This window comes from Pecten maximus, chromosome 10, assembly GCF_902652985.1.
Source record: "Pecten maximus chromosome 10, xPecMax1.1, whole genome shotgun sequence".
In the NCBI taxonomy this organism is placed as follows: Eukaryota; Metazoa; Mollusca; class Bivalvia; order Pectinida; family Pectinidae; genus Pecten; species Pecten maximus.
This window is the reverse complement of record NC_047024.1, coordinates 35,234,939-35,256,917: the sequence shown is the minus strand read 5'-3', so window position 1 is coordinate 35,256,917 and position 21,979 is coordinate 35,234,939. Positions and strand designations below refer to the sequence as shown.

Sequence of the window (21,979 nt, the reverse complement as noted above, 5' to 3'; positions counted from 1 at the left end):
TTAACAGTTCTAGTTAAATGTTTTAATTGAAAAAAAAGTTTCTATTGTTGCCAAATTAGACCATATTTGGTTAACATATTATTCAATGGTTCAAATAATTTGCATTTGGCATTGTTTTGTCATCTGTTGTTTGATGAAATCAATCAAGCTTATAATCTGATATCATTGCAGTTTAAGTTAGCCTTACTTCTATGCGTTGTTCTTCTGCATGTAGTTCACAGGAAGTAAAGTATTTTTGACGAAGAATTAAGCGCAGTTTTATTTGTAAAAGTCGTTGAGTCATTGTTTAGAATGAGTTCGGTGATCATACATTTCAGTACCATCACATGCCTTCCATACCGTAACAACAGTGTCCTCACCGTCACAAAACCTAAATTGGTTTACATTTTATGTAAATGGCATATTTTGACACGCATTTTCAAAAACAAAAACGCTTAGCAGAAAGGTTTTTAAATGCGTTCTTTAACCAAAGCAGTAAAAACACCCATAACATTAATTTCATGAAATGTAGACGTTGGTAGATTAACTAAATGCTTTTTGAAAGGGGACATTCTGTACCGTTACACAATATAAATTGTTAAAAAGAATCTAAAAATTAAAAAAAAAATGGACGAAATACAACATAACTGTTAATAACTTTGAAAATAAGTAAAGAAACACCAAAATTACCCGAATATGTCGTTTATTATCAAGGCTGTAAGTCGTTTTACTCCGATGTAAAATTGTGATGGTATGGAAATTAACTTGACCTTCAACGCCATATCGATTGATTTAGCGTTGACCTTGGTATTTTTTGTGCGTGGCCAACTGTCAAAATGCGTTATCGATGTGTTGCTGTATACAAAGATTCCAAAATCCGCTTGTCTTGGGCCGAAAGCCATCTGAAATTTTCTTATAACAACTTTAATTGTAGACCTATTGAGAGAATGGCCCATATAGCTAGACCTCTGCCTCCGCCCGACTAAACTTAACTATGGGTTAATCTTGACAAGTGACCTTTTTATCTACTATCCCTCCTCATCAGAGACATGTATATACCTGATATACAAGTCTCTGCATGTATGTAGGTCCCTCAGTGATTTTGTATGTAAAATAAAGATATCTGTATTTACACCAAGATACACTTTTATTTATATCAGAGATCATGGATGTACAGGCCCAGCTGTATTTTTTTTAGATACAAATATTATATATTTTACTTAACACAAATATCTCCGATCGTATTTGATAAATAGTGATATATGTAGTTAAATAGATATAGCTTACATGTAACTTTATTTAGGTACAGATGTCTGAATTAAATCCATTTATTCAATTATAGTAAATATATGTTGTAAAAATAGTCTTGAAAGTGCTTCATCCAACGGGCCATGTGCAAGTCTAGACGGCAGGGCTTGCCTTTGTGACGTCACGATATGCTAATCAATTTAAACCAATATGCATAGCGTGATGTACCGAAAGAAAAGTCAGGAGGGGTTGGATTTATAATATATATTCAGTAAGTACTTTGAATCTTTACTTATTTTGACTAATAAAATCATGCATGCATGCAATCATTCAAACAAACATTGCGACAATATTACATATATTTATTCATTATAATTATAGATATCCATAATCGGGGCCGGAAGACAGAGCATTGCATGGCGGTCTAGGTAGTGAGGATTTTTGGGTAAGTTTTCCCAGTGTTCAAAGTGCATACTGTCAACAGCAGAGTGGCTGTTGGGATTGATGAAATTAGAGCATCAGTTATCATGTTGCCTATAAAAATGTTTCGAATATGGGTCTGTTTGCCATTTAAAACATGAAAACCAAGTAAACGGTCTTGTACAGTAAACTTTCAAGATGGAGACCGTCCTGCTAGACGACCACATAAGCTTATTGAAGCGAATTCTTCCATTAGTCGATACTGAGCTACTGGGATTTTCTCTCTGATAGACACATGTTTTTGGAAAATGAAAGTAGAAATGCTTTGATATTAAATCTGTGTTAATTTATTTTGTGAACTATATGGAGTTGTTTGACCCACTTGACATGTTAGTTGTAGCATTCTAGGGGCCGAGATCGACATGTGTGTATGCTATAGAAGGTACACAATGTGTTAACCAACCTTTATAGTCTAGCTAGGCCTAGTTGTCAACTTGTTTCCTAAAGGTGGTAGCAACAAATTCACAGACGGAAGAATGAATGGATACTGTTTTATGCGTATAATACAGGAACTTAATACTATAATGGCTTCCACTGTTGAAAGACTTTTTTTACATAGAAAAATACAGTATACAGTATTTGTTTGGGATATCATCGTTATGTCGGATGACAATTCATATAAGAATAGTGATTATTGTGTAATGGATGCAAACACGTTTTATTTTATTTCTTCAATTTTGGCTGTAAAGTTTATTTTGAGTTCTCATCATGCAAGTAGCTAAATGTAAATGATTTATAAATAAAAAAAAAAAAATTAAACAAAAGAGGGTAACTATGTTTGCAAAAACTTACTTTTTCCTAATGTTCAACAGGTTGTTATACTTTGTACTGTGATTCCATTATTGGATTATATAACGACAAATCATATCTGTATAGCCTATAAAATATTTTTTATGATTAATGAAATAATTAACCTACATGTGTAGCTTAGGTTATTTGCAACACTTACTTACAGCTTCCAATTGGAAAAGATATTGTTAAAAACAATATGTAGGATTATCCATCATTATAAGATACGTTAACATATTAAAATTTTGGTGAACCCCCAAAATGAGTTTGTTGGTAGGTAATTGTTTACGTTAAAAATCGATCAATATTTATATTGCACACACATGAATAATTTTGTCATAAAAGCAAAAACTGGCAACTTTTAGGTCATCTGACCCAAAGGGTTTGAATGACCTATAGCCATCATGCTTTGTCCATCGTCATCTGCCATGTAAAAACTTTTCACATTTCAAACTTCTCAAATTACACTGATAGGATTGAGCTCAAACTTGCCAGAAATGATCGATCCAGAGATGGTCCTGATGACTGCCATACTATAGCTGGGCCACCATCTTGAAAAACACATTTTAAACTTCTTATCCAGTTTCACTGGTGCCATTAAGCTGGATATTGGCAGGGGTATTAAAGAAAGGAAGCTGACAAAGTGTTATGTTGTTATCTTTTTTACCTTATTAAAACTTTGACATGGTAGCCACGTGCACGGTGCCATTTTGTAACATGATTGTGCAATCATGATTTTCTTGCAATTGAGCAACATTACTATTTCTTTTCACATTGGAATGAGTGGGATTTAGCTCTAACTTTCCTGAGATGGTCCTGACCGAGTGTTGTTATTTTTCAGGTTAGTCCGAAATCACATGGCCATCCAATGATTATGGCCACCAAATTACACTATTTCACATGAAGTGTTGTCAGACCACTATACTGCTGCTGAGTATATATACTACAATAGTACTTAGGCAGATTAGTTTGTTTGCTAGATTTACTGCCCCTTTATTCCCTTGAACAGCCAGGCGAGGTTAGTCAGGGCATCCGGTTGACCCTTGACTTTTAGTAATTTCAGAAGTCAAATCACTATTTCTGAGAAATCTGAAGGGTCAAAACATATATATTTCAAATAGACATGTCCCTTCAAACCCAAGAGTCAGATCTCATTTTCGGGAGTCAAAAACACTCTCAAGGGTCTACTGGATGCCCTGGGTCTCCTTAATTGCTTTAGTTGTAGATCTAGACTTTAACTTCATTAACAGGAGGCCAGTTGCATGTCGTCCAGAGCAATTACTAAGGTCTGTTCAAGTCAGATAATACCCATGGGCCTTTTGTTCTTAGTTAATTCAAATGGAGATGAATAGATAATCAACAAAGAAAAGGTAGATAAACTAAAAAATTCTACAAATGATTACAACTGTTTGTTAATCTTATTATAGAATTATTACCTTTTACAGGTGCTTATTTGGTATTGCAAAGAAATATTACCAAAAAGTTATTGTAAACAAAAAACATGAACATTATATATGTGTGTAATTGCCAATGAAGTAATAATCTGTTTTGCAGAAAAATGTTTCACCATTGACCATGATGTTGCCGCCCAGCTGAGATGGATAGTATTGTTATAGAGGGGATTGGCCATGTTGGGGATGTCCCTGGCCAGATCACCGAGGACGACCCCCCAGACCATCCAGAACCTAACATTCTGGAAGACGAATCAGATGACCACCAACTGTGTGAAGTTAATCAGGAAATTAAGGTTGAACCCAATGTAGACAATTCAGGGATTGGTGATTCCATTGTAGTTGACCCTAATGTGGGCATTCATAACGACATGCACGAAGGGGAGGTAATTGGACTTCTGCTTCAAAGTCATGGGGTAAGACTTAGGCCATCAATTACAAGATTATTAGAATGAAAATTGAAAAAAAATTGAAATAACAAAATAGAGAAAATATGTACTTGTACAGACTTAAGATATCAAAGTATTGACTATAGTATTATGCAAATGATGCATTAGTCCTGTTTGTCAAATGTCTCCAAAGATGCACTTAATTGATCATACTGAAACCAGCTTTGTCCATAAGTTTACAAATAGAAATAGTAGCTGTTTTGTTTGAGAAGTTTATACCATTGGAGATCTTGATGTCTGTAGCTTCATAATGTTTAATTTTTTGGCTAGATTGAGGAGGACCTAGTACACGACATTGACACCCAACAGTTGGGCGTGACGGTATCAATACCTGACCAGGGTTTGATCCCTGCTGATACTACTGCCCAGACAGTTCAGGCTGTTACATTGGCTGATGGGACCACAGCCTTTATTCAGCATCCTAAAGGTAACCCCTATACTCATGTACATTCATATACTCTGATATATGTTGTTTTCTGAAAAGAATGATAAAAAAAGTCGGACACCAGAGTGAAATATGATTATTGTATATTCATCAGAAAACTTTGGAATTTTATAAGATACAATGTAAGCTATGTGAAGTCTCGAGTGACCTATTGCGATAAACTTTCATTGCAAAAACTTCAAATACTATTCAATATTGAGCCTGTATGCAGTGTAATAGGTATTAAATTATTTTTTTCCAAAGGTAGATTAATACTTGTATTTGTCATGCTATTCACAAATTCACAGTTGCTATATTTGCTCCTAGAGATGTTATAACAACAAAGAATATCTACTCAGTGTAGGTATGTTGGGTGAATGATAATACCCATGGGTCTCTTGTTTATTGAATGATATTTCTCTTCTTAGATCAATAGATCAATATCATTAACTCCATTGTGCTGTATGTGGCATATCAACTCAATGCAAAAATGAATGGTTAATTCTCAATCTATTTAAAAGTTGTCAATCCAAAACAAAATATGTATGTCAGTAAATATAGCCAAAATGTGAATTGTGACCTGATGAGTAAAGTAAAGATTTCATACAGACTATCAAACTTCGTAAGTATATCAGGAAAATAAAGACGTATCTGGTTTTATTGACAGGGAGAAAGTTTCTAGAGGGTCAGACTATAACACTTGAGGATGGAAGTACAGCTGTGGTACAGGGGCTGAGTCAAGGTAGATATACTACTGTAAACGTGGTTAATTTCGCGATTTCGATATGTAAACTATACGCGTTGGAGTAATTTTCCCAATCAATCCACCTTCGTTTGTAGTTCGAGATTATGCAAATTGATATTAAAATAATATGCGTGGGGAAAATTTTTGCAATCAAAATGACTCTGTGTAATAAGTGTAAATTTCCCCCTCACATAAATTTCCACGTGTACAGTATCTAGATTTAAAAACATATGTTAAAGGACGATACCAATGTGGTAGCCAACATCAAAATAAAATCTGTATACAGTGTTAATTCTATCTGTCAAGGATTGGTACCAATGCTTTCAATTGAAATTTATCTTATTGCAGTGTCAAACTTACCCAGCCAGATTGAATCCGGGCCAGACAGTATGGCAGATGAGGTTGACCTGAAGGATATACAGCAGCTTCAGGCCCAGCAGATGACCCTTGTAGATGGTACACACATTGTGGATGGTCAGACACTGGCTGAAAGCCACGCTCATATGACTGATGGCCAGCCTGTCCAGTTAGAGGATGGGACGACAGCTTATTTACATACAACCCCAAAAGGTGAGGCATTGACCTTAGTCAAGCCTTCATGACAAGTTCAATTTTGAGATACTTACTATGCAAATGTAAACCAATGTAGTATAAATGTGTTATGTGTCCTCAACAAAACTAAACCTATGCATAAAGCTCAAATATCTTTTTAAAACATTTTAAAAATAAACGAAACCTTTAAAGTATTGAAAACACTAGGAAGAAGATGTTATAAACTTTGCGTTACATTGTAGAGGGATTACAAGCCATACAATTGGAGGATGGTACTACAGCCTACATCTCCCACCCAACACCCGAGGCTCTGTTTGGGGACGCTGCTAACCTTGACTCTGCCCCTCTTACTCTGGAGCAGCTTACTACTCAGGTATGATATGATGGGGACATTATTAGTCCCCTACCAATGAACCATGGATGACTATAGGAATTCTCTCCATCCGTCTTGTACATATATCAGACTCCTACCCTGGGTAACTGAAGATAAGTTTCCTCTCTGTCTTGTACCTATGGAAGTAAGGCCAATGTTTGTCAGTGCTTTAGCCTTGAAGGATTTTGATCAAACTTCACACAATAATAAAGGATTCTATATATAATATCTTAGACAAGGTTGAGTTTCAGGGTTTCTGGGTCAAGATCAAGGTCACAGTTACTAATTTATTGGGGGCCAGTTGTATAGGGGACATGTTTTGCTTTAACAATACCCAGTATGCTTGTTAGAGACTGGTGGAATAATCTTTTTCAGCAATACTTATGGGAATGTAGACTGTTAGGGCACATGTTGATATAATTTAATGCATCAAACTTAAAAGATATTGTCAGTTAAAGAAATCTCCGATGGTCATGATGTGTATGTGAATAGATATTAAAAAAAATGTATATATAACCATATACAACCAGAATTGAATTGTATGCATGTTTTGGTGACTACATTCTGTTGCCTTCATCCGACAAATTATTAGTGAAGTACATGACAGATATACCGGAATGTGAAAGTACAGTATATGAAATTGCTATTATTGACAGGTCTTTTCGACTACACTACAATATTATGCACACAGATGTTTTAAATAGTGTACAAAACAATATTTATGATACTGGATGATGTGTGTTTTTGTAGGTATCAGCAGAACAGCTGAAGACATGTACAGATATGGTACATGCATCTGAAGCAAAAACTGTCAGTGTGGCTAATGGAGTTGGAGGAGTGGTCAACAGCATAGTAAGTCATGTGATTTATATCATAGTGAGTCATGTGATGTGTTTCTTAAGTCATGTGATGTATATCAAAGTAAGTCATGTGATGTGTATCTTAAGTCATGTGATGTACTGTATATCATAGTAAGTTATGTGATGTGTATCCTAAGTCATGTGATGTATATCATAGTAAGTCATGGGATGTGTATCTTAGTGATGTCATGTGATTGGTATCATAGTAAGTCATTTGACCTGTATCTTGGTAAGTCATGTGATATGTACAGCTTGGTAAATAATGTGATCTACTGTACATGTATCATAGTGATCTTTATCTTAGATTTGATTTGTGTCATAGAAAGTCCGGTGAAACCGTGATGTGTATCATAGCAAATCATGTGATCCATATGATGGTAAGTCATGTGATTCATTGTATATGTTGTATCATCATTTATAATAATAAGTCATGTGTTGTGTATCGTAGTTAGTCATGTGATATTGATGTGTATCATTATTTGATAGTAAGTCATACGAAATGTGTATCATAGTAAGTAGTCTGGCTGTAGCGTATCTGACGAAGCGTGTATATGCACTCTATTGACTGGCATTTTTGTCACATTGTTGTACAGGTAAGCACTAGAAATCACTCACTCATAGCTTGACAAAGAAAACAGTCGGTCTTGAAACATTGCAACATGTTTAATGCATACATTATTGGTGTAAAAAGCAACATTGGAGATAAGTATTTTGTACCATAGTGAATCATGTGATATGTATAGTTAATCTGTTAGAGGTTTTATGAAGATAATATCAAGGAATGCTAGGGCCGGTAATTTATAGTGCGATCATTCTGAAATGGATCATGGTAACATGACCTACCACTCAGTCACATTATACTAGTAAAGCCATACAAGTAGGGCAGCAAATACTAATTTAAGGAATCTGGTTTGTTACTGCATAGTAAGGCATTGAGAAGGTTAGAGCACAGGGGCATGTCTAGTCTTATACAGAAAAATAGCCAGAAATACCTATGCCTTTATATATAGGTATTTCTGGCTATTTTTTAATAGTGACTATTCATGCCCCTGTGGTTAGTGTATAGAGAGGAAATAAAGATATTTAAGATTGCAATGGATACAACAGATTTATTTTTGTCACTCCGTTGAACATGAATTCCCCACATTAGTCACCTCTGATGATTCGGTATTAACAGTTTATAGATGTATCCTTTTTAGGTAGTCATCTTGACTAACTCGGAGAGTCAACATGACTTGTCGTCATCATGCATACGCTGTTCATAAACTATTGGCATTTTTATCTTTTTCTCAAAATTCAACTAACCTCAGCTATGTTTCGTATTGTTTTTTGCAATGCTGTGATAAATAATTACATATTTTTTATACCTTCAAGAAAATTGTTAAAAATATGAAAATAAAATCTTTAATGAAAGAAGTTTGAATTAATCATGATCTTATTTCCTAAATAATTTCTTTTATTCAGACTGTGATTGCCGCAGGTCTAACTGGAGATGGCAAACCAATCAATATTGGTGAGAAAGCATACAAGTGTAGCTTTGAAGGATGTGGTCGTCTCTATACCACCCATCATCATCTCAAGGTACAGTCCAAACAAGTAGTTATGTCAAGAATGTTTAGAAATATATACGTGATATATATTGAAGCAAAATGAGGTGCTTGTGAGGCTATACAATGGTCAATGTAAATTGCGGTGATAGAGGACTTTTAACTTTGTTCAGTCTTGGTTTATCTTGACCCAGTTTCAAAGTCACCAGGGTTAAATGTGTAAATAGTTCTTCTGAAGGGTTCAACCTATCATCATGATGAAGCTGTTCAATCTGTCGAAATTGAAAACAGTTTTGTCTGCAGCATTTTTGGTGGCATATTTCCAAGTCACATATTTGGCACATATTGATGGGCATTGAAACCCCTCAGAGAAAAGACTTCGGTTTGATTTAAGTTTGATATACTGAGTGATAAGAAATATATGTATAGTAAATGTTGTTCATGAGACTTATATGAATATAATTAACATTTATACAAAGTTAGTGAAATAGCTGTCCTTTTTTGTAATTGGTTCAGGTCCATGAGAGATCTCATACAGGAGACAGGCCATTTAAATGTGAGTTTCCTGCCTGTACGAAAGCCTTTGCCACAGGCTATGGCCTAAAGAGTCACACACGAGTTCACACCGGAGAAAAGCCTTACAAATGTCCCGAAGAAAACTGTGATAAAGCATTCAAAACGTCAGGGGACCTGCAAAAGCATGTGAGAACACACACAGGTGAGAATCCATTTTTGAGATATTTCAGGGCTTACCTCATCAATAACGAATATGTTCAAAACTGTACTACTTAATTTACTATATTGATATGATGAACAGATTTTTCTAACATAATTTCTTATGATTCTCCATTTGTAATACTTTGTAATGAACTTCATACTTTCAAGGTTTTGGTTCAGCTGTGTGAAGAGAAAAATGACTTCATGCTTTGCAATGTCCATCATCTGTCTGGCATCAATTGTTTTATTCAAATTTCTTCTTCTCAATAACCAAAATGTTTGTAGTCATGGTATTGGGCAAGTAGAATGTTAGAATGAAGGACTATCAAGTTTGCTCAAAGGAATTACCTTGACCCCATCACCATGTGTGATAGAAGCTTTAAATAACTAGTACATTGTACTTCTGAATTTAAATAAACAAGAAGCCAAGTGTTGTATTTCATGTATTTGATCAGTAACATGCATAGAAGTTGAATTAGTAACAGGTACATTGCACATATTGTTATGTCAGATGTTACTTGCTGTGACACATCCAATGTCCTGCCGAAGGCTCAGAGTCATGATGTCTGGCAGGAGCATGCATGGAGTAAGGGCTACACAGGCAAAATGTCTTCAGGTCAAATTCAGGTCAATATTTTCTTTATTTTCAGGTCAAATTGACCTTAAAAGAGCAGAACAGTCAATTCATGTCAAGAAATTGACCTGAAAAAAAATTGACCTGACTTTGCCCTAAATTCAGGTCAAAGTCAGGCCAATTTCAGGTCAATATTTTTTCAGGTCAAATTTACCTCAAGACATTTTGCCCGTGTACACACATATTCAAAAGTAGTATCAATCTCATTGGAATCATTTCACAACAATTTGCTTCTTTTGTTTAATAGGGGAACGCCCATTTAAATGTCCATTTGAGGGCTGTAATCGGTCATTCACAACATCCAATATACGAAAGGTACATATCCGTACCCACACAGGAGAGCGACCTTATGTGTGTCAAGAGGAGGGCTGCGGACGAGCTTTTGCTAGTGCCACCAATTACAAAAACCATATCCGCATACATACAGGTACTGAGGAACACATTAAGTTGTTCTGTTGGTGATAATATTTTACATTCTGACCTGTAAATGTAAATGATGGATATAAATGTTTACCAGGACAGTTATCTTTTATGCTGTTTGTGTGCATTTTGTGGACTCTCGACATACCTAAATGAAACAACCCCCCCCCCCCCCCCAAAAAAAAAAAATTCATTGTTTTATAATCAATATTATTTATTCCATAGGAGAGAAGCCATATGTATGTACTGTACATGGCTGTGGAAAGAGATTTACTGAGTACTCCAGTCTGTACAAACATCATGTGGTACACACCCACTCCAAGCCTTACGTGTGCAACCATTGTGGAAAAACATACAGACAGACATCTACTCTGGCCATGCATAAACGCACTGCTCATGGAGAGGACATCTCACCTGAAAATGAGGCTCAATTACTGGTTCAACACCGAAACCCAGCAGGTAGGAATAGAAAAAAAAAATCAAAAGTTTAGATTCAGTGGATTGCTGACGAGTTTAACTACAGTTCTAAAAGTAAGATTTGATTGTAATAGGATTGGCCAATATTCACATAGTCATCATGAGTTATCATTCATCCTCTTCACTGATGTTGGGTAATAAATTCAGTCTGTGCTTAGACTGGTACCTTGAGTTACCTCCCTTGCATATGCTACACAGAGGACCGGTAGTGAGTAACCATCTTGAGTGAGAATTCCTACTCCAGCATTTGTGCATCTTTATTGTGCATGCGATGTCATCATGGAGATGTTATTAATAGTGTCATTGCCATAAGCACATTGGACACTGCTTGCGTGAAGTCATTTGAAAAAGCGAAACTTAAGATCCTCTTCATTTGTTTATGGACCAAAAGATGTATTTACTCTTGACGTTGAAATCCATCGCTTTGTGTATATTGGGGTTCTTCATGTCTAAAATTAGCAATACATACATCACTGGATATAAAAATTAACCAATAAAAAAAAGAACATGGTTACCCACCACCAGTTCCTTGTGGACTGAGTGTAGCCATGGTGGAGAGTAGAGAGCTAAGGGAGGGAACCAGTCTAGTATGTCCACCATTCTAGTTGTGCTCTACAATGAGGACCTCTTATATTTTATTAGCCATCAGTTATTCAAGCATTTTGTAGATTTGTTAAAAATCTTATGAAAAAAATGTCAATTACTATGGCTTGTTTGAAAACAGTTATGTTTATTCCTAAATAATAGAAGTATTTCCAGTGCTGTTCTAAATGCCAACCCAAATGTCTACTTGCTACAATTGAACATATTTTCATATTTTGATGGAATACATGCAATAATTTGGGATTGCAGAGAATTACTAAAAAACATATAAAGTGACATTTAAAAAGTTCTTACTTAAAAGATCATCAATTTTACCATAGAATTTTGTACATGAATGTTTCACAGATGATGAAGATGAACCGCCAGAAAAACGGGCAAAGTTTCAGTATGCCTTATCAACACCAGATGGCACAGTATCTCAGGAGGATGCAACCATGGCGATAACAACATCAGAGGCCCAACAAGCTGTGAGTAAACACACTCAGTCATCTGAGCCACCTATAGAGTTAGAGCTGTTTTCTAGTGGGAAAAGTTAAAAGAAGCCTGGATTCCTGAGATTTGGAACTGAAATATGTATTAAGATACATGTATCTTCGCACTAGAAACTCCTGGTGTCTGATAGATTTTTAGCTCACTAGAGATGAAATTTCAGTTAATCGCACTCTTTGGTCTAATTTTGCTTTTGCTAGGAAATAATTGATAGTGATTTCAGTTCACTGGATGGTTGTTTGATGGTGTTGAAATTTACTAAACAAAATTAGACAAAACGAAAATTGAAACTCTCAATAATTGTTCTACTCTCTGGTCACATCATATTTTCATATCAACAGAAGATTCTTTTTTTTTTAATTTTTTTTTTGTGTGATACATGTTTTTATCAAAAGAAGTGTATTTTTTGTCAATGTGAATGATAACGCAATAATTTTTTGGGTTGTTTAACAGCAGAGTTCACTGATGGGTGGTGCCACTGTCTTAGGTACAGAGGAACAGGCCGTTGTTTCCATACAGCAGACCCAGACAACAGCAGCTCAGCTTCTAGGCCAACTACAGCAACAGCAGCAGCAACAGCAGGGTGTGGCAACTATCACTGTGGGAGACCAGGGCCAGCAGGTTTATGTTATAACTGATCCAGCTCAGCTAGAAGCTCTCCAGGTAGGCCACAACTTAAGCTGAAAATATATTTTATATATACATGTACACTGTCAAAATTGAAATTTGTATCATAGAACCAAGAAATATTGTAATTCTAAAAAATATTTTCTTTTAACCATCCTCTAGTTTACATTCCCACCACTATGATATCAAGTATGCTATGATCAAATGATAATTCCATTCATTAGCTCACCTGGTCCGAAGTGAGCTTATGCCATACCGTGGCGTCTGTCGTCCGTCCGTCCGTCAATACTTGACTTATTTGACTTCTTCTTTATAACCGCTGATCAGAATTTGAACAAATTTGGTCGGAAGCATCCCTATGAGTAGGGGACTCCAAATTGTACAAATGATGGGGCTGACCCCCTGGGGGCCTCTGGGGCGGGGCGGGGCTAAAAGCGGTTAATTTGGCTATATTGGTATAAACATCTTCTTCTCTGAAACCGAGCAATGGATATCGCTCATATTTGCCTGGTAGTATCACTATGGGGTGGGGATTCAAAATTGTACAAATGATGGGGCTGACCCCCTAGGGGCCTTAGGGCGGGGCCAAATATGGTCAATTGGGCTATATTGATATAAACAACTTCTCCTCTGAAACCAAGGTATAGATATTGTTCATATTTGACTGTAAGCATCCCTTTGGAGTCGGGATTCAAAATTGTACAAATGATGGGGCCGAGCTCCCTGGGGACTGAGGGGCGGGGCCAAAAGGGGTCAATTTTGCTTAATTGATATAAACAACTTCTCTGAAACTTAGCAATGGATATCGCTCATATTTGTATGGTAGCATGGTCATGGGGTGGGGATTCAAAATTGTACAAATGTTGGGGTTGGCCCCCCTGGGGGCTGAGGGGTGGGGCCAAAAGGGTCAATTTGGCTAAATTGATATGAACAACTTCTTCTCTGAAACTTAGCAATTGATATAGCTCATATTTGACTGGTAGCATCCTTTTGGGAAGGGATTCAAAATTTTATAAAGCAAGGAACTAACCCCCCTAGGGCAGAGGGCAGGGTCAAAAGGAGTCAGTTGGTTTAAACAATTTCTTTTCTGAAACCAAGCAATGGATATCACTCACATTTGTGTGGTAGCATCTCTATGGGGTTGTGCCAAAAGTCAATTTCATTTCATGGATTAATACATTTTTTGGCATTAAAACCTCACGTACCCATATAAAATGCCTATGATATATTGACATAGCAATACCAGTGACAAATATACTTAAGCATCATTCTTGTTTCATATCTCGTGGAAACCAGATGAGCGATACAGGCCCTCTGGGCCTCTTTTTATATTTTCTCCTTTGTTCAATCGGATTGATTAAATTAATCACTTGGATTTGACCATTTGTATGATCTTGTTTCTACAGCAACTGGCACAACAGCAGTTAGAGGGCCATGACACACTAGATGGAGGTGCTATTCTAGGTCAAGAGGTGGTCCAGTCTGCTGCGGAATGCATCAATGTGACTGATGTCCAACATGTTACTATGTCCTTCCAATGAAAACAGCGATGATTTGATTGTGACAAAGTGATATGATGCAGTGATAGCATTATGTCGTGATTTAAGAGTAACACATTGAACTGTCCTGTGATCTGTGCTTAAGGTTTAGCAATTACCCATATGTGGTGATCATGTTATTATTATGAACATGTTAAGAGTTACCAGGGTGATGTAAGGATCATGTTATAGTTACCATGGTGATATGATGATAAAATCATAGTCACTATGGTGATGTAAGGATCATGTTATAGTTACCATTGTGATATGATGATAAAATCATAGTCACTATGGTGATGTAAGGATCATGTTATAGTTACCATGGTGATATGATGATAAAATCATAGTCGCTATGGTGATGTAAGGATCATGTTATAGTTACCATGGTGATATGATGATAAAATCATAGTCGCTATGGTGATGTAAGGATCATGTTATAGTTACCATGGTGAAGTAATGAAAATGTAATTGTTACCATGGTGATTCAAGGATAATGTTATATACCGTATATTTACCACCATGATATAAGGTTCATGTTAATGTTACCATGGAGGATATAAAATATAATTTTATATTTACCATGTAGTTGTCATGGTGATGAAAAAATAAAATTATAACTGCCATGGTGATGTAAGAAAATATCATAGTTACCATACTGATGAAGGTGTCATGTTAAAGTTACCATTGTGATCTTGAAACACTACTCTAGTTATCATTTGAGTGTTAATCCAGTTGTATGCTATATTTGGCATGGCAGAATTAAAATATTGGAAGAATAGGTTTTCAATTTCTATGAGCATATAAAGATCTTGTAGCTATCAAGGTGATGAAACAACACTGCTTAAAGTTTATCACTTTGTGATTATGTTAATGTACAAAGTAAACTATTCACCTGCCCATATCCTATTTCAAATGTGACATAAAAACTGGAGTGCAGTTTCCATTAAGATGATAGTTTTTGCTGACGTGACAAGAAGTGCCTGGATGTAACATCAAGAAAGCAGTGGCAAATCATTGGTCGTCTGTCCGTCCATCATTAGTACTTTCTTTGAAATGATTGCTTATCAAGAACCATAAGACCTTCACTTATATATAAGGTCACTTATGTTAAATGTGTTCAAAATTCTATAACAATTACCATGGGGATACAAGGGTGATAGCATCAGTATGAGGACTGTAGGACAATACAGTTGAAGATTGTCAGTTTTGTTTGAACTATTGAACTCGATCTAAATTCAAGGTTATGGAGATCAAGTTACTAATCTGTTCTGATGACTTCTGATAAACCAAAGAACATACAGTAATGCTATTTATATTTAACTTGCATCAGGTTATGTCTTTAACTGTAGCTGGAAGGGATTGGTGATTCAATATAGGCGGAAGCAGGTGATTCAATCCTGTAAGATGGTTCTAGTCTAGGGCAAGGGCTGAATTTGGTAGCCATGTTTGAAATATATATTTGCCAAACATCATTGGGAATGATTGATGTACAAAATGTAGATTCTCTATGCCTTTTGTTTACTTATTTAAAATGTTCTCAAATTTCACCTTATGCTGTGTCTATTTAATAAAAGTGAAGTTAGGTTCTCCAACAATTGATATATATATACATGAATGTATATGTAGACATTTTCGGATACATCTGTCTGATCTACATTTAGATTCAGAGACAGGCAATCTGATTAAAATCAGCTGTTACATGGTTCAGGTTAGTACGTAGTAAACGTAGCCATGTTACAGCTGATTTTAATCAGATTGAGACACGGACATGCTCAAATATACCTACCTGACTGGTCACCATGCATGTTAATTCTTCCATCAGTAAATGATTGGTTAAATTGTTTTACTTAATATTAAACAGCACAGCCTTGTCAAATACATACCGAACAAAACAGCACAGCCTTGTCAAATACATACCGAACAAATTTGAGTATATTATTTGATGTAATATATCATCTTAAACGTGGCCTTAACACTATTTGCTTTCGAATATTTTCTAGAGTTTTGAACATATAGAATGCACTGTAGCAGCTAGAAACTGCGGTAAAATGAATATCGATCACAATTTTTGTGCCCAGACCAAAGAAAATTGATTCTTCATTGCAGCAGGTAAATAATAAGAAAACGCTCACCTTGTCTTTTTCGAGTCAAGTACTCCTCTTTTCTATGTGAGTTTGATTCATAAACATATTTGTTTATTACCAACCCATATCATTTACTTTGAACAAAGTCTTGATATATTGATATTAAAGACAGATATTAGGAGGTATATTGTAATGTAGCTAGACAAGATAATACACAAATAGTGCATTTAGTCTTCATCATGTTCTCTCATTCCCTCCTAATATTTTGTCAATTTTTCAATTTCTGTGTAGATAACCAAATTTTTAGGTAAAACTCTAGCATTTTTGTATTGGGGGGATTTTAATTTCACAAAATATCTGGAGATATTCCATGTACAGCAATAGTTAGTATTGAAAAGATCAACAGTTTGATAGGTCTTCCGAGTTTCATGAATTTAGCAATGGAAAAACAGTTGATATAAATCTTCCCACACCAGACATTTATATGCATTTAACATCTATATATAGAACAGCCTTCCAGCGACAGTGGTTAACTTACCACAGTCATTTAATTTTATACTAGAATTAATTGGATGAATATTGGAAAATGAAGGGATACTACCAGCATATAAATTTCTTTGAACCCATCAGAAACGGACTACAAGTCCGACACATTAACAAATTGAACAAAATATGCACAAGGTATTGGTAACGCCAGAAATGAATCGACCGACATCAGAAAGACTTGGGTATCAAATTTAGTAGACCAGTAGGTCCAGATTTAAAATTAACTCGTAGGTAAAATAGAAATCTTCTTTGCTATACCAGTGTATTTCGGAATTATGAAATATATTTTAGCATATTGTGTAGAAAATCTTTGTAGAAAATCTTTCTGTATACGCATTATTTATTTGTTTATAATCACAATAGTCCTGCTAATTTCCACTGGTGAATCTCCGGTATCGTTAAGACCGGGAAACTGATATTGTCTTATTAGTTTTGAATATTGCTATTGCATGATGTTGATAGTTAAATTGTTTCACTTAGTTAAAAAGTTTTGAATTAATGATTAATATGTTCATTATGCATGCAATTAAATTGTATGTGGATACATTTGTTAAAATTAAATTATATATTTGATATAAACATACTTGTTTTTCTTTATATACAATCAGAATAAATCTTGTATTTGATCATGTTGACCCAACAATGGTCTAAAATTAATGGAGCGTGGTAATTGGTTAAAATTGTTCAAATGTAGCCACACGTAAGGTAACTGGAGCTTGGTGACCTTGCAATTTCTCAAAAGACGAAATACTACTTTCCCCGGTTTCATCAAGGTTCTTTGACCGAAGGAAATTTCCAAACTTAAACAGAACTTAAGGAACCTTCCTCCGCTAGGATTTCCCCTTAAATTCAATAATGCTTTCTTATGGAAACAATAAAGTCAAGGAATGCTCATGAAAACTGGCCAGACAATTAGTTTGATAATACAGGATAATGATATCGCTTGTACAACAAATCACTTTGATTGTTTTCTTGTTGGTTCGTCCATATAGTATAAACATTATTTATTTATTGTATACATCAATTGTCAAATAAGTTTTACCAACTCAATCATCATTCTTATCAGCTCAGATTTTATTACTGGGGAACCATTTCTCTAAGTGAAAGGCTATATGGTCGTGCAGGTATATTACAAACATTTTCATGTCCAGTCGGGGGGAGTCATCCTCTCTTCACGAGCACCTTTTTCTTCTCTAGTAATATTAAGAATCGGCTACAGTCGTATTGTTGTTCTGTGTAGTACAGAAGCGGAAATTGGGCTATGAAGATTCATGAACATGTCTCTTCTATTATGACATTTTGCTTTCCCACTCGGAACACTGCCGTTTGTCATTTCAAACTGAACAAACGCATTCGTTTTCATTTTACGAGAGTTGAATATGATAAAAAAAAAAGGCTACCGAGTACAAAATTATGTAATCTACATCTCTCGAAACTCCGTACTGTATCGTGATATGAGTATAGGCTATTAGATAGCAACGGCTTGTAAATTGATGCTGCTGGTTGGAGAAGCAGTTAGCTAGGTTAAAGTAAAGATCGAGTCGATCGGCTAATGCAGAAAAGATGATAGTGTCGAAGTTTGATGTTTTCAAGCTCAGGGGGTTAGTATATCGATATAGGCAATCAATTTGTTGTTATTTAAAGAAAATATCATGGGTATATCTCAAGAAGAATTAAGGGCTTGGTAATGCATGGGTGATATGATAACTTTTCTGGCGAGATGTCGGCAACATCAGTATGCCTACAATCTGTGGGAAAATCTAAGTACCAAATGATTGTATAAATGACAACATAGCATCTTCAAGTAAGAATTAAATAAAGTATTGATTAAAAAAACTGCGTTGTACTGCTGTGGACACTATACAGCTGTTTCCTCCTCCTAGGTCTCGTCGATGATGAAAGGGACACCCTACAGCTGATTCCTCTTGATAAAACTCTTCAGTGATGCTCGGGATTACTAGAGACACCATGCAGCGTTTTCGCCCTTCTAGGGCTTGTCATGTCAGCTGATTCTTCGTTAAAGGACTTTTCAGTGATGCTAGGGACACCATACAGTTGTTTCGTCATTCTAGGACTCGTCAGTGATGCTACGGACACCATACAGCTATTTCAGTCTAGGACTCGACATTGATGACATGTACATCATACAGGACCTGGTGTTTCGTCCTTCTGGGACTCGTCAGTGATGCTAGGGACATCATACAGCTGGTTCTTTCCAGGACTTGTTAGTGGTGCTGGGACACTGCGGATTACACCATACAGATGTTTCGTCATTCTAGGACACGTCAGTGGTGCTAGGAACATCATACAAACTTTTCCTCCTTGGACTCGTCAGTGATGCTAGGGACACTGCAGGGGACACCCTACAGTTTTGTGCATCTAGGACTCGTCAGTGATGCTGAGAACATCATACAGCTGTTTCCTCCTTGGACTCGTCAGTGTTGCTAGGGACACTGCATGGGGACGCCATACAGTTTTGTGCATCTAGGACTCGTCAGTGATGCTAAGGACATCACACAGCCGTGTCGTCCGTCTAGGATTCGTCTGATGCTAGGGACACCATACAGCTGCCTCGTCCGTATAGGACTCGTCGACAGGGTCTTGAGAATTTGTTAAAGTCTACATGTATTTGGACTATCCCTCAAGTATGTATCCTTCTGGCATATATGTTATGAATCTAGGACTTTTGTTAAATTGAAAATGGTTTGAGAGTTTTAGTAAATTTGACCCCTGTAACCTAAAGCTTGAGAGTGTTTAAATATTATTTTGTTTGGACACTTTTGGGGCTTCATCCAAGTAACCCACCCACAGGGACTTGATCATTCGTTTTCATTTTACGAGAGTTGAATATGATAAAAAAAGGCTACCGAGTACAAAATTATGTAATCTACATCTCTCAAAACTCCGTACTGTATCGTGATATGAGAATAGGCTATTAGATAGCAACGGCTTGTAAATTGATGCTGCTGGTTGGAAAAGCAGTTAGCTAGGTTAAAAAGGCAATCAATTTATTTGTTGTTATTTAAAGGCAAAATATCATGGTATCATGGGTATATCTCAAGAAGAATTAAGGGCTTGGTAATGCATGAGTGATCTGATAACTTTTCTGGCGAGATGTAACCTAAAGCTTGAGAGTGTTTAAATATTATTTTGTTTGGACACTTTTGGGGCTTCATCCAAGTAACCCACCCACAGGGAGACTTGATGATTAGTTACAACTTACATGTATTGGACCTCCCCTAGTGTGTATAGCACATTTTCAGGTGTTTTGGGGGGCTAGATTAAAATTCGGTAACAAGGGCACGTTGGAGGGCCACAACGTACGCCCGCCGCAATATTTGACACTTGGAAGGGGGTAGTTTCACAGGTTGTAATGCTTTAAAATGAAGCATCATTGTTGAAAAGTTGGTGTGTAGTCGAAACCGAAGGGCAACTTTAAATGATGAGATGTATATATATGTTGCAAATATGGGAAACCTTGGTTTAGACACAACAACACAAAAATTAGTTCACATGTTTATATACAGAATATATTCATTAAAAGAACCTCTTTGCAAAGAATCAGCCTCCTAATACCATTATTAAGTGAACGGTGAGCAATTACAAAATTTTAACCAGACAAGTAAAATTATCAAAGGGGAATAACTCCACAAATAAGGTGGTAAGGGGCATGATTTTGGTATCCGACACTCCGGCTTATCAAGATGTATATTTGTGTCAAGTATGGAGAGCCTGGGTCGGGTAGTATTGAAGTTATGGTCCGGATAAGTAACATCATCAAAGGGCAATAACTCCGCTAATAAGGGGGTAAGGGGCATACTTTTGGTATGTGACACTCCGGCTCATCTAGATGTATATTTGTGTTAAGTATGGAGAGCTCAACACCATATGTGCCCGAAGTAAAATCATCAAAGGGGAATAACTCCACAAATAAGGGGGTAAGGGGCATGGTTTTGGTATGCGACACTCCGGCTCATCAAGATGTATATTTGTGTCAAGTATGGAGAGCCTGGGTCGAGTAGTATTGGAGTTATGGTCCGGACAAGTAAAATCATCAAAGGGGAATAACTCCGCAACTACGGGGGTAAGGGGCATGATTTTGGTATATTTGTGTCAAGTATGGAGAGCCTGGGTCGAGTAGTACTGGAGATATGGTCCGGACACCATATGTGCCCGAAGTTAAACCGTCAAAGGGGAATAACTCCACACATAAGGGGGTAAGGGGCATGATTTTGGTATGCGACACTCCGACTCATCAAGATGTATATTTGTGTCAAGTATGGAGAGCCTGGGTCGAGTAGTATTGGAGTTATGGTCCGGACACCATATGTTCCCGCCCGCCCGCCAACATGATAACATAATACTTAAGTCTTTTGTCGGGCGTATAAAAATGACTCCCCGGGCGTTCAATTACATACCCAAAACGTCTGAAAATGTGCTATACACACTAGGGGAGGTCCAAATACATATATTTACATTCTGTGTTACATTTGTCTATATTTACATTCTGTGTTGCATTTGTCTATATGTCGTTAGTAAACCAAATTGTATTCATGAGACTGTATACTACAATTTACAGTGATTCGGTCAGTGTAGGAATACAGCTCCAAGTGTTGTAGGTTAAACAATGGCCGCCAGTTACTTTCGGCCTAGAGAGCTTTGGAATGCTAGCATTTATTTACAGAAGCCACAACGAAAAATAAAGCAACATTACAAGTTATGAGAGTATCATTTTATAATTAGAAAAATGTAGTCAACACGAAATTACTATAATTAAGTGCCACTCTTGATCTATACGAAATATGATCAAATTGTGAATGTCGTCACACTCACAGGGCTCGTTCCGAATTTTCAGAAATGCAAGATACGACAACAATAAAAGTAATGTATTTATAAAAACAATCTTGTATAAATATCGGGAGTATCGACATGGTTTCCGGTTGAATA

The 21,979-nt window shown here is 36.3% G+C and overlaps 1 protein-coding gene across 3 annotated transcripts; it reads left to right on the top strand.

Moving 5' to 3' along the window:
* The first annotated feature begins 1,440 nt into the window (after positions 1-1,440).
* Positions 1,441-17,611, top strand: LOC117335664 (zinc finger protein 76-like). 3 transcript variants are annotated; one of them, XM_033895819.1, is made up of 15 exons: positions 1,441-1,498; positions 1,609-1,672; positions 4,051-4,363; positions 4,667-4,823; positions 5,488-5,562; positions 5,914-6,135; positions 6,360-6,490; positions 7,241-7,342; positions 8,815-8,931; positions 9,414-9,615; positions 10,496-10,675; positions 10,894-11,127; positions 12,094-12,215; positions 12,694-12,900; positions 14,271-17,611. In XM_033895819.1, the coding sequence occupies exons 3-15, from the start codon at positions 4,094-4,096 to the stop codon at positions 14,403-14,405; spliced, it is 2,154 nt and encodes a 717-aa protein (XP_033751710.1). In that variant the 5' UTR covers positions 1,441-1,498; positions 1,609-1,672; positions 4,051-4,093; the 3' UTR covers positions 14,406-17,611. The 3 variants fall into 3 exon arrangements, with proteins under 3 accessions (XP_033751710.1, XP_033751708.1, XP_033751709.1); XM_033895817.1 differs by having other exon boundaries at positions 12,691-12,900; XM_033895818.1 differs by lacking the exons at positions 1,441-1,498; positions 1,609-1,672 and adding an exon at positions 1,682-3,337 and having other exon boundaries at positions 12,691-12,900.
* The last annotated feature ends 4,368 nt before the right edge of the window (positions 17,612-21,979 follow it).